At 34.9% G+C, this 14372-nt stretch overlaps 1 protein-coding gene across 1 annotated transcript in view; it reads right to left on the reverse strand.

Moving 5' to 3' along the window:
• LOC138328962 (histone-lysine N-methyltransferase SETDB1-B-like) overlaps positions 1-14372 on the reverse strand; it is a 52385-nt gene that overhangs the window by 10720 nt on the left and 27293 nt on the right. Inside the window, exons 23-33 of the mRNA XM_069275668.1 lie at positions 13874-13979; positions 12924-13107; positions 12384-12569; positions 11806-11927; positions 11484-11588; positions 11039-11132; positions 10273-10439; positions 7252-7326; positions 5932-5949; positions 3380-3487; positions 2944-2982 (exon numbers count right to left, since the gene is read on the reverse strand). Of these exons, the coding sequence (XP_069131769.1) occupies positions 2944-2982; positions 3380-3487; positions 5932-5949; positions 7252-7326; positions 10273-10439; positions 11039-11132; positions 11484-11588; positions 11806-11927; positions 12384-12569; positions 12924-13107; positions 13874-13979 (1204 nt within the window). The remainder of the gene's footprint in view (positions 1-2943; positions 2983-3379; positions 3488-5931; positions 5950-7251; positions 7327-10272; positions 10440-11038; positions 11133-11483; positions 11589-11805; positions 11928-12383; positions 12570-12923; positions 13108-13873; positions 13980-14372) is intronic.

Here is a 14372-nt window from a genome sequence, read left to right on the forward strand (position 1 = left end):
AAACAACTTCACACGAAATTCACATTTGTTTTCCAAGTGAAAGATATTGATCACACGAAAGTAACAATTTATAGGTAAATAAATAATGGTAATATTTTGTGCTACCAAACTTGAAACTATGTATGTTTACACCATATGAGGATAACACAATAAGTATACAGGTACTACAAGAAGTAAATGACTATGTCACAGACTACATGAGATCTACTACTCATAAGCATATTATACACCAGCTTCCTTATCTAACATGCCAAACACAAGCCAATCTCCCTAAACAATCCACAATCTGTACATGTCACCAAGCGTTAATTGGTATATTACATGTACTGAATTTTTTCTTATGTTAACCAACTTATCTTCACATGTGATAAAATTTTGTGTAATTACTTTATTGAATGATAAGAAATTATGTAAATTTAACTGCCGTGAAAATGTTCCTAGTAAAGGTAAAGTAGAACCGTATAATCGTAAATTGCAAAATTAAATTGCTGTGAAAAGATTGTAGGACATTAAAACATTGAATTTATAGTCAATGCGAAAATAAGTTGGTTTAAACAAGGATTTATAAGTGAGAAGGATTTGTCACTTAGAGTTTTGGACGAATATGTTGCAAGCGCTTTTGTGTTTGTGAACTGACCATTACGTTAGGCGACGATTGATTTTCCTTTGATATCCGCCGGCCCAACTTTTGATGTAGCTTGCAAGTGCCAGGCTTACTGTCTTACTTTCTGAAGTGCACCGTCATTTCATGAGCTGCCATATTTTTTAATAAAAATTTAGACATTTCTTCTAAATCTTCCGTCCTTAAAACAAGGACTAGACATCATGAAATTTATTAAGCTTTGTTGCGAAAAATGGTTATTATTCTGGTTCGTTCTAGCGTGGGTTTAGTAGTGTAAAGAGACAGTGACAAATCCTTCTCACTTTTAAATCCTTGGTTTAAAGAACAGTTTCTTTCCTGACTTTACAAGGTGAATAAAATGCATGTGAGCACCAATATGCTCTCTGACAGCAGATGGTGATGGACCAATGATTGATTGATGAAAATGTGCAGGTGTGGTAATTAATCTAGCAGCTAGTCTACAAGCTTGTGGCAGTGTACATATGATACCAATAGTATAGCTGACAATATCTAAGGAATAAGCTTTGACAAAAGCTATATATATTTCATGGGAATATTTTCATATAATTCTGAACAAAACTTTTCATGACCTTAACTATAGGCTTTAAGAAAACATATGATTATTTTATGAAAGACAACTCAAGACAGGAAATCAAGTAGGAAATCTGAAATTCTGAAAGATGATTAGTTAGAAGTCAATCTATAAAATATAGACTCTGGTAAACAGTTCATGTGATATGGAAGCAATTAGCTTGTTCAAACAGCCTCAGCAAATGGTCCGTAGATCAGAAATGAAGTAATCCTCTCTTTTTGATCTATAATCTTCATTTTCCATTCAAGATAACAGAAAATATCTAACCCTTTCACCCCTAAAATTTGATAATGGGCTGTCCCAGGTCTTGCAGTAGAAGAGTCCAAATGTGTCTTCAAGGGTGAATGAGTTAGCCTGAATTACTTTGAGTTTCTTGAGTACTGTAAAACAGTTCAGTTTCAAACTGAACCAGGGTTAGGACTGTGTGCATTATGTAGGAGTAGGTCCTATCAAACCTTACACTTAAAGGTATTGTAACATAACTGTTTCTGTGTAAGTGGATTGTATGTTTAATGTGCCACAAGAAAGTATCGTATAGCAAATATAATACAACTGTAATCATGGACATTTACGCCAGGAGGAATTTCTGCTAATTACTCAGTGGTATTTTCTCTGCGTGTAAAATTTTTACGAATACAAACAAATGTATTTAAACTTTATTGTCAAAAGACCGAAGTTTAATATATATATACATCATGAAAAGAACACGGATGCCAAATGTTTACTCTTACAAATTGCAAAAATAACTGCTTGTGACAATATCCACGTTTATAGTATAAATTCATGGGGTCAGTATTTCAAAATTTCCTTAACTTGATATATTGACAAAGGTAAACTTTTGAAGTTCAGCAATACCTATGATAATACATGAACATAGTTCTTTGTTTTATATGAAACTATTGTTCCAAGGTAGTTGAATGAATTTCTGAATATTTTGTTGCTGTTTGTAATTTGCAGATTTCAATTAAAAAAACAGAATAAAGTGAAAATAATCCATCCATGAAAAAAAAAGTGTTGTACAGTATCTAGGTCATATTTCTATGTGTCTTATTGGGCAGATACACAAGGCTAGAAGATTGTACTCATCTCGTGTTTCATGATCTAGGTTATACAAGTGCTAAAACTTTGCACTAATTATATGAAGACCCTTTTACCATGGAAATACATTTTATACCAAACGCAAAATATTTTGTGTACGTATATATGATTTCTACAAGTTCGAATGTACAGTATGTCTATTGCGGAAAAAACAAATATGTGAAATGTTTACATATGAAATTCAACACACGTATATATCCATGTGAACAGTATAGCTAGAGTAAGGACACATGGTAACAAATCTAATGGGATCATGTTATAATGGTTATAAATGTATAATTTAAAGATGGTTTCACATAATGGCATTCAATTTTTGCTTTCTGTAAATATTTACTTTTTAAAAATATTTTTCCTGGGTTGTATGATAATAATGTTAAATTATACAACACAGGAAAAATACAAAAGACACAATTTTTTTGTGAAGAACAAAAACTGAGCATAAATATGCAGGAATCTATCTTTAAATTATTGTGTCACCAAAATCAGTATTCAAGCTTATATTGTGACTGAATATCAGTCAAGAATGAGTCATGAATTGTTCTATATTCACGGTAAAACAGGAAGTTGTGTACTGTATAAGGGAGTACAGTTTACGTTAGTTTGACATAGATCGTTAATAAAAGTTGTTTACTTTTGTTGATTCTGCTTCTTTATGTCGCCACTTGTGTACCTAGAAATAAACAAAATTCTCCAAAAGGTCAGTCATCAAGGTCAGGAAAGTTCAAGGCTTTATAGAGGTCAGCAAAGGTCAGCATAGCCAATTGCTCAATATCACATGAATACTAGAAAAATTGAAAAGATGATTATTGTTAACTTGGATTCATTGAATTTGTTAATTTGCTGTAATTAGAAGTTGTTTTGCTTTGGAACTACGTTCTAATTTCTTAACCCAAACAACAGGAAATGACAAAACAGAACAGTCACAATAAGAAATTTCCACACCACTTACATATTACTTCAAATATTTTAAACCAATACTGACAATTAGCATAAAGTTGCAACATAAATGGGAAACTGACAAAATAAAACAGTGAAGAATAAGATTTTATACAGAGGGACTTCCTTACCATTCATCATCCTTACTTCCAGAACGTGATGAATCTCGTCGCAGTACGATTTTACCAATAGATTTCTTGTCGTCTTTATCGCTCTTCTTCTCAAGTCGTGATGATGTTCTGTAGACAATGTGATTTGACTTAAAATTTATGTTTAAATGTACTCCCAGAGTTAATGAAATTAGTACTAGGTAAGTCTTTAAATTCAAAGTCTACACATATACAGAAGTAATTTGATAAAAAATGTGATATCTTCTGGTTTCATATACAAACTAGAAATAGTCCTTTTTCTTCCTTTTTTAGTCAGTTTTAAAACAGTTATAACATTTACAGATGTTCAAGGTTGAGTGACAGAAAATATTTACCCCACCTCCCCACACATCCCAAAAAAAGTTTTCAAAATGTTTACAAGAGTACAGGAATAAATTCACCTTGATATGAAACTAGTTCTAAATTTGATTAATCTTGCAGGGTTCGAAATTAACACTCGCCAACTGGCCAAATGCGAGTTGATTTTTGACTTGGTGAGTTGAAAAATATTGCATCAGTTGTTATTCTCAATATATAGACAATCAGAGAATCAGACGTGATACTTTAATCATATCTAGCTAGTTTTACTAAAAATGTCCAACATAATTGTTACCGACAATAAATAAATGTAATAAATGTCAACAAATTTGGTTGCTTTTAATCTTGACCTTAATTTTTATTTTCAAAGCGGCAAGCAAATTTCTGATTTGGCGAGTTGAAATTTTATCAACTTGCCGAAAATGGATAGTGGCTTTAAAAATTAAATTCTACTCCTGTCTTGCACAAAATAAATCTTCGACAAAATATGAAGAATTTCAACCCATCTAAGACCAGAAAAAAAGGACAGCTGACATGATAAAACTATTGCAATTGGCAGATTACAAAATTTGTATGACAATTTTTATTCAAAGTGGTCTAAATTTGGGGTCATTTTGAAGCACAGCTCCATACTTTTTAATGATAATTTCTGTCTGATTAACAATGCCCCAAATTAGTTTTCCCATAAATTCAAGGTAGAACTAATTGAAGTTATTATAAGATATTGATTCATTGATATTTATACATGAAAATACTCTAATGCAGTACCTCCTTACAGTAGTAGGCCCTTATACTTCTGAAAACTTAGATAATTGTAGTTAGCCCCATGAGTACCAGGTACTTTTATTAGAAAAAGTCCTCTCCGTATATGTGCATACATTTTTCCCTACCACACCATACTTCACGCTTACGTTTCAGACTGCGATGTTGCCGATAAAAAGAAAACAAACACAGTGTATTTTTAATGGTTGTTTCTTTATGAAACCAGTCTTCCCTAATCATTGAATATTTGCAAATAAATCTTCACTTTTGGGACTTCCTGGACATCGTTTTTTGTCCAAATTTTTGATGCAGAAATTATACTGGTAGAAGTACTTTTTCAGCATTTCCAGTCCCAAAAAGTACCTGTGGAAATTACACTGGTGCAGGCTTTTAACAAATTTTTACGGTATTCAACTAATCAAAGAATATGCGGCCATCTTTAATGCTATATCCAGAAAGAACAGGAACAGTGCACAACAATACATTATGCTAATATGTTTTCCATTACCAATGACGTTAGCATTTAATCAAATGGACAGTACCAGTACAGTAATGGTTCACACTGTCTGCCCTCACCCTCCTCCTTTTAAATGTAAATGCATTAATGAACTCCTACAAATAACAGAACATGTACAACTACTACAACAAATACAAGCACTTGTTAATTTATAAGTAAGCAAGCAGTCAACTGCATGGTCTAATTCAAATTCTGCAAATGTACAGTAAATGCTTTGTAAATAAAAAGCAGCAAAAATAAGATGTCTAATAGCGGATCACAAGACAATGTAGAGTAATCTCTGTAGAGACAAGGATGCAAGGATATGATTTCAAGGGGAATAACTGGTCACATGCAGAACCTGGTTAGGGTTACATCTTTGATCATTATATTGCCAAATGTTCTATATTGTATAAGGAAATGTTAAATTTCATGAAAATATAATGTATCCTTTTAGTGCCACAATTCTCTTTTGGTATGTTTTTTCATTTTCTGAAAATTACTTCAGCAATAATCATTTTATTTACAAAAAAAAAAAAAATAAAAACCACACTTCTAATAGAGTTTTTTTTCTCCATTTTCCATATCAACATATTTGAAACTAATGTAACAGCTTGTTTAAGCTTATTTAAAGTTTAGTTCTCATTAATTTACATTTTAAAAAGAAATTTTATATTCAATCATGACTGCAGCCATCTTTCCCTGCTGTTTTTACGTGTAATTAGTAAAGCATTTAAGACAATTAGTAGGTGCAGAACAAAATCCATGGCCTGATCAGACATACAAGCAAATAAGGAAATCATATCAAAGCCATTCACTAAAATCTAGGGCTCAACATCATAACTCCAGCTAACTGAAATATGAACTGTTCAACTTGAACAATATGTTTGGCAATAAGGTTGACCCATGCTTGTCCATGCTGGTCAGTCAACAGGCTCTCTGGCAGAATTATACTTACTCCGAGCCAGTGAACAACCTAAGGCAGAGGTTAAATACAACAATTTATACACACAGACTCTCACAGTGTTAGTAACTACAGCAGATAGTATTAATAATTATAAATAGTATCTCCTCCCTAAAACAACTAAGTAATACAATTATAACTAGAACTGTCACCAGAGTGGACCACTTGTACTCCCTCTGCACAAACTTAGTTTTAACTCCATTAATAGGGGACATTGCAGAACCCTATGAAGTTTACTCAACTCCTTTTTATGTCAGGGTTCTGTGCACCAATTTTTATCAAAATCTGTCGAGTAGTTTAGGAGGAGTTTGTCAGGCAAATTTGTGTCTACAGATTGACAGACAGACAGACAGACAGACAGACAGACAGACAAATGTTCCAGTATATCCCCCCTCCCCACTCTACTGGGGTATAATTATGATTTGATAAATAGTAACATTTAGGAGAAATAATCTGGAACATGTGATGTTCAACACACCAAGAAACTTTACTCATTAAAGTTCTGATGTATGTAATATAATGATACCTGTTAGTCTTCCTCTCTAAAACTACAACTTTATTATTGTATTTTTTTTATAATTCATAGCGGTACGGAAAATAAAGGTTTGTAAACTAGTGACATTAAAACCAGTTATTCCTTTTTAACTGCTTGATAAAATAAAATACATTTACAAATCCATCGATTTTCAACATACCTGGGTATTACAATTTGATTTATTTTCAACAATCATTTATCCAAATCAATATGCAACATTGATGTCTCTAATGTGACACCACAATAACATCAGGCTTTTACACCATTCAGATGTTTTTAGAGAGGTATGAAAACAAAATCTGCCGATCGGAAAGTCAGATTTAGAATAAAAACAAGGATTCATTTCCAAGACGAATGCTACACAGCCGAAAATTTGTTACCCTTGTAGCCAGAAAGTAAAAGTTTGGTTTGTCAAAATTTTATCTCCTCGCTTTAAGACCAAAATTGCAAGAAGTCATATGAGAGCTATTATAGATAAAGTTTCGTTCTTCTCAAAGTAGCCAACTTCCAGACAGAGAGCTGGATAGACATGCTGATACACTGAGAGAAATAGTTTGTTCATCTTTGATTTCACAAACCAATGAACTATTGATTTTTTGGATGTAATTAATTTCAAACTGACATCATGTTATGCCTGTGCAAATAAGGAGACATTAAACCTTTGATAGCAGAAGAATATCAGTTATGAGATAGGTCATCACTTCCTTACAGACATACAAAGATACAAAATGTCAACGCAACAAAACACACCAAATTAGTACCAACTTTGCTGCACTTACCTTGTACGATGAGGATTTGCCATGTCCATCAAATTTGTAGAAGCATTTTCTCCCTGATCATTCGCAGAGAAATCACTGAAATCAATAGTGAACAACTGGTTAAACAATTTACTAGTATACAGACATTTTTCTTTATTTATGTTATTACCACTACCAAACCTTTTAGATAACAGTGTAATTTGTCTAGATGCCACAGGATCCAGATATTTGGTCGGTATAGCCAGTGTAATTTGTCTAAACTAGATGCCACAGGAACCAGATATTTGGTCGGTATAGCCAGTGTAATTTGTCTAAACTAGATGCCACAGGAACCAGATATTTGGTTGGTATAGCCAGGGTAATTTGTCTAAACTAGATGCCACAAGGACCAGATATTTGGTCAGTATAGCCAGGGTAATTTGTCTAAACTAGATGCCACAGGAACCAGATATTTGGTCGGTATAGCCATGCTTCCACAGGAACCAGATATTTGGTCGGTATAGCTAGTGTTATTTGTCTAAACTAGATGCCACAGGAACCAGATATTTGGTCGGTATAGCCAGTGTAATTTGTCTAAACTAGATGCCACAGGAACCAGATATTTGGTCGGTATAGCCAGTGTAATTTGTCTAAACTAGATGCCATAGGAACCAGATATTTGGTCGGTATAGCCAGTATAATTTGTCTAAACTAGATGCCACAGGTACCAGATATTTGGTTGGTATAGCCAGGTTTCCACAGGGACCAGATTTTTGGTCGGTATAGCCTGGGTAATTTGTCTAAACTAGATGCCACAGGGACCAGATATTTGGTCGGTATAGCCAGGGTAATTTGTCTTAACTAGATGCCACAGGAACCAGATATTTGGTCGGTATAGCCAGGTTTCCACAGGGACCAGATTTTTGGTTGGTATAGCCAGTGTAATTTGTCTAAACTAGATGCCACAAGGACCAGATATTTGGTCAATATAGCCAGGTTTCCAGTGACCAGATTTTTGGTTGGTATAGCCAGTGTAATTTGTCTAAACTAGATGCCACAGGAACCAGATATTTGGTCGATATAGCTAGGTTTCCACAGGAACCAGATTTTTGGTTGGTATAGCCAGTGTAATTTGTCTTAACTAGATGCCACAGGAACCAGATATTTGGTCGGTATAGCCAGGTTTCCACAGGAACCAGATTTTTGGTTGGTATAGCCAGTGTAATTTGTCTTAACTAGATGCCACAGGGACCAGATATTTGGTCGGTATAGCCAGGTTTCCACAGGGACCAGATATTTGGTCGGTATAGCCAGTGTAATTTGTCTTAACTAGATGTCACAGGGACCAGATATTTGGTCGGTATAGCCAGTGTAATTTGTCTTAACTAGATGCCACAGAGACCATATATTTGGTCGGTATAGCCAGGTTTCCACAGGGACCAGATATTTGGTCAGTATAGCCAGTGTAATTTGTCTTAACTAGATGCCACAGGGACCAGATATTTGGTCGGTATAGCCAGGTTTCCACAGGGACCAGATATTTGGTCGGTATAGCCAGTGTAATTTGTCTTAACTAGATGCCACAGGGACCAGATTTTTGGTTGGTATAGCCAGTGTAATTTGTCTAAACTAGATGCCAGAGGAACAAGATATTTGGTCGGTATAGCCAGTGTAATTTGTCTAAACTAGATGCCAGATGATATTTGGTCGATATAGCCAGGTTTCCACAGGGACCAGATATTTGGTGGTATAGCCAGTGTAATTTGTCTAAACTAGATGCCACAGGGACCAGATATTTGGTCGGTATAGCCAGGTTTCCACAGGAACCAGATTTTGGTGGTATAGCTAGTGTATTTGTCTTAACTAGATGCACGATGACCAGATATTTGGTCGATATAGCCAGGTTTCCACAGGGACCAGATTTTTGGTGGTATAGCCAGTGTAATTTGTCTAAACTAGATGCCACAGGAACCAGATATTTGGTCGGTATAGCCAGGGTAATTTGTCTAAACTAGATGCCACAAGGACCAGATATTTGGTCGATATAGCTAGGTTTCCACAGGAACCAGATTTTTGGTTGGTATAGCCAGTGTAATTTGTCTTAACTAGATGCCACAGGAACCAGATATTTGGTCGGTATAGCCAGGTTTCCACAGGGACCAGATATTTGGTCGGTATAGCCAGTGTAATTTGTCTTAACTAGATGCCACAGGGACCAGATATTTGGTCGGTATAGCCAGGTTTCCACAGGGACCAGATATTTGGTCGGTATAGCCAGTGTAATTTGTCTTAACTAGATGCCACAGGGACCAGATATTTGGTCGGTATAGCCAGTGTAATTTGTCTAAACTAGATGCCAGAGGAACCAGATATTTGGTCGGTATAGCCAGTGTAATTTGTCTTAACTAGATGCCACAGGGACCAGATTTTTGGTTGGTATAGCCAGTGTAATTTGTCTAAACTAGATGCCAAGGACCAGATATTTGGTCGTATAGCCAGGTTTACCAAGGAACCAGATATTTGGTCGGTATAGCCAGTGTAATTTGTCTAAACTAGATGCCACAGGGATCAGATATTTGGTCGGTATAGCCAGTGTAATTTGTCTAAACTAGATGCCATAGGGCACAGATATTTGGTCTGTATAGCCAGTGTAATTTGTCTTAACTAGATGCCACAGGGACCAGATTTTTGGTCGGTATAGCCAGTGTTTTTTGTCTAAACTAGATGCTACAAGGACCAGATATTTGGTCGGTATAGCCAGGGTAATTTGTCTAAACTAGATGCCACAGGGTACAGATATTTGGTCGGTTTATAGCCAGGTTTCCAGATTATTCAGGTATTAATTATTATGAATTAAGAAGGAAAATGACATAAAATTATGCCAAAATAGACAGGAATCCAGAATAGACAAGGGCTTGTTTTGACAATTTATACTGTAGCTTTTCCTTCACTTTTTAAATTAGAGTAAAGTTTTCTAAAATAATCGCCTAGCCAACATACTTGCGGCTTACATCACAGCGCCACATCATATTTGTTATTGTCTTTTATATATCTCTTTATTACCTGTCACTGTCGCTGAATCGTCTATCACTGTCGTCATCGTCCTCATCACTCTCTCCACCCACACCCTCATCTATATCTACATCGCTCTCGTATCCTTCCTTCTGTCTCTCTACCACCTCCATATAATCCAGCTCAGCCAAGTACTCGTCACCATACTGCTGGCCATCCTGGTAACACAATAAAATATCTTATAGTGGTCTTTAGCATTTAAGTATGGACATTCTAGCACAACACAGCTGAGAATTACTGCTTACCCACATATCTAATTACTTTGGTTTCTTTATTTTTACGTCCTATTAACAGCCAGGGTCATGTAAGGACGTGCCAGGTTTGTTGGTGGAGGAAAGCCGGAGTACCCGGAGAAAAACCACCGACCAGCGGTCAGTACCTGGCAACTGCCCCACATGGGATTCGAACCCGCATCCCAGAGGTGGAGGGCTTGTGGTAATATGTCGGGACATCTTAACCACTCGGCCACCGCGGCCCCTATTATCTAATTACTGTAATATATCTAGTAACAGAAAGTACTGTACACCAACTTATCATCATGTGTTTTAATTTCGAGTATTTCGCACAGGAGCAGAAATTGCGAAAATTAATCATTGCGAAAAGTTTCAAGGTGGGAAAAAGACCTATGTGGCATTTTATCGTTGCCAAAACATAGTCAGGTATAAAATGTAACGATAGAAACGAGTCAAACTGTAAGTTTTTATAAATATGTATACTGTGTTAGTTAGTACAGAATTCATCAACCTTCGTGTCTTACCTCATTGGCGCCCTGCTCTGTGAGTAGTTGGCCAGCGTAAATACATATAAACCCACCAGACGGCAAATCATCAAGGCACCGTAATCCCCAGCCTCTGTCAATCAATCAAAACACAGCTTACATCATACAACAGTAATCACCAGCCTTGGTTAACCAATAAAAGAACAGCTTACATCATACAACAGTAATCCCCAGCCTTTGTTAACCAATCAAAAAACAGCTTACATCATACAACAGTAATCCCCAGCCTTTGTTAACCAATCAAAAAACAGCTTACATCATACAACAGTAACCTCAGCCTTTGTTAACCAATAAAAAAACAGCTTACATCATACAACAGTTCTGATCTCTAGCACCAACAGTTTTTATAATAGTGAATAAATAGTTAAAATCTAAACAGTAACATTGATTATTGATATAACTGCCTATTTGTTCTATGACTTACTTTTTCTCTGTTTTGAACACCTGTAGACGGACATTCAGACCATTCTGGGCAGCTCTATTGCAGCAACGGTTGTCACATTTACAGCGCGAATTACACTCGTACACCCTGTAAACACAAATTTAATATCTGAAGAGGGTGACAAAACATAAATATTGTCAAGATTTTTTGTCCAAGATCATCTTATAAAAATCAAATCTATGTTAAATTTTAAAAACAAATCTTTACAAGTCACATTTTACATTTGTCTTGAGCTTATGATACACAAAATGTTACTTTATTCATGGTTTTAGTGAGCACGGTGAGTACCAGTCTTATAACTAACCCTGTAGTTAGCGGTTCCTTGAGTCTTCGGTGTTCGTACCCAGCATTAGGGTTCTTCTTGCCTCCCTCTACAATCCCAGTGGCCTCCACTGTCAACTGTTGACACTCACATTTGGTCCTATCCTGTAGACCCACAAACACATTATCAACATTCAATAAAAATTAGGACACCAAAGAAATCTGATGAGTGTCTGGGTATCTGATAGAAAATATAGGAAGAAAGGCTGGATATTAACATCACAAACAAGTCTGTGATATAAATCAAGGTATTTGATAGAAAGTCCATGGTTAAGGTTTGGACAGAACATCCATGCTTAAGGTTTAGCCATAAAAGTTCATGATAAATGATTTGACAGAAGGTGAATACATAATTATGTAGTAAGTGGATAGGAAAAAAAGCTAATTTTTTATTATCAACATTTCCTTTTTTCACAGAAATTTCCTTCTTCAAAACTTTATTTTTATCTCAATTTTAGAATTAGTCAAGAGAAAGAATTCATTTTAACCCACTCAGTTTCATGACCAATCATTTTTGAGAGGTCTTTATTGCGTTTGATATCAGTATGTTATAGTACTTACCTGGCAGCCGTCTGTACAGGTGCAGCACACCAGGAAGTCAGGGTCAAGGTTAAGCTTTACTCCCTTGGCTGGTATTCGGACGTTAGAATATTCTACATAATCTGGATACTGTCTGTCATGAGCGTTAACACAAGATATTGGCACATTTTCCTTACCATAAGATAAGTCCTTGATGTCACAAAAAGTCTGAAAAAAATTTCAATTTTTAAATTCTCAAGAAATTATTAGTTTAAAATTCAAATTCTCGAAAAATTGTGTTTTCTAGTATACAATATCTGAAGATCTTTTCTAAATGTCAATTTCATTCATCACGTTTTCTTTTCCTTGCTTTTATCAATTTTATAAACCTATTATTAACTGTCCTCCATTGTGCACTTAGATTTTTGTATTTATAAATATTTCAAATGTACCTATAATAAACATGTACAAATATGTATACTATGTTCATGGCAATTATTACAAGTCTTAGATATACTGAATTCAGTTAAAAAATATCATAATGCATTTGACAACATTTTATTAATAGCATCTATCACTCACCTTAACGGGAACAAATTCTGTGTGTACATGAAGGATTGGGTCGAAACAGAACATGTCAATGGTTAAATGGGAATCACAAAGCATTAGGAATGTAAACACATCCTCCATACTACGTAGTCGCCGAGCACACGGAGCACGATACATCACCACTCGTTTGTGGTTAGGTTTCATCTTACATACATGTCTGTGGAATGGTAAATTATGTGATATCAGACATATAGCATTTATACAGTAGCTGAGTCTTTATTACAATCAGTCAAATTACAACTAATTAAAGCTAAAACATCCTAGTGCCTAATCAGTTCTTATTTTTGTATCTTAAAGTCGGTTTAGCATCTCTTGTTAAATTGAATTAGAATATACTTATATATATATCACAGTGGAACTTTAAAGATGCTCCACCGCCGACAGAACATAAATGATATCCATCATTTGAACAATAATTGGTGTTTAATCGTGTATTTATATGTCTGATTAACACAAAAAAATATATAAAATAACTTATTTTGCCTTTGGTCCATGCACAATCAGTAGTTCATTCCATATAGGATATAGTGCCACAGAATTTTTTCGGGATGCAATTAATTATTTTTTGTAATTTTAACTTGAAGTAAAATGAGAAACTCAAGCTTTTCAACGATGGTAATGGTGTAAAGTAAGTAACTTTTGTAACTGAAGAAAAATACTAAATCGTCTGGTCCTGTTTTTGATAGTGAAAAAATACCATTTGTCAGCGGTGGAGCATCTTTAATGAAAAATTATAACATATAGAATATAGAGTTTTTTTATACCATGATTTAGATTTTACTTATAACTGATAAATAACTGATAATTTTCCAATGTTTTTTTTTCAATTAAAATGTGAACTAAATCACCAAAAGATGGCATGTCAATAGTTTATCTTTTATCTTCTCTTGCCACCACTATCACAAGGTAATCCAACACAATACCTTTCCCAGCCACATAACAAGGGAATCAGCAGTGGGTTGCCTCCCTTATATTTTGTTGGGTCGTCATCACAATCCTTTAAACAATCTTTGCCACAATTATGACTTCCTGTAGGGCAACATATACATATATTTACTAATTATCTTAATTCCTACACAAACAATCTTTGCCACAATTGTGACTTCCTGTAGGGCAACATATACATGTATTTACTAATTATCTTAATTCCTAAATATACAATCTTTGCCACAATTGTGACTTCCTGTAGGGCAACATATATGCCTTAATTCTGTAAACCATCTTCTTTTGCATGCAATTTAGTTTTACAAATTCTGTGATCAAAGTAAATTTGCTAAAGTTTATTTCCACAAAATAGACGATTATTGCACAATTAAATTCAATTTTAAAAATTGCGAAACTTTAATCTCAGTGAAAGTGTTTTGAAACTGAAAGAGCGAAGTTTAGTAGTCATGAAAGGTTTGTATACAGTATTTCGAGGAC

Source organism: Argopecten irradians, chromosome 8, assembly GCF_041381155.1.
Source record: "Argopecten irradians isolate NY chromosome 8, Ai_NY, whole genome shotgun sequence".
NCBI classification, from domain to species: Eukaryota; Metazoa; Mollusca; class Bivalvia; order Pectinida; family Pectinidae; genus Argopecten; species Argopecten irradians.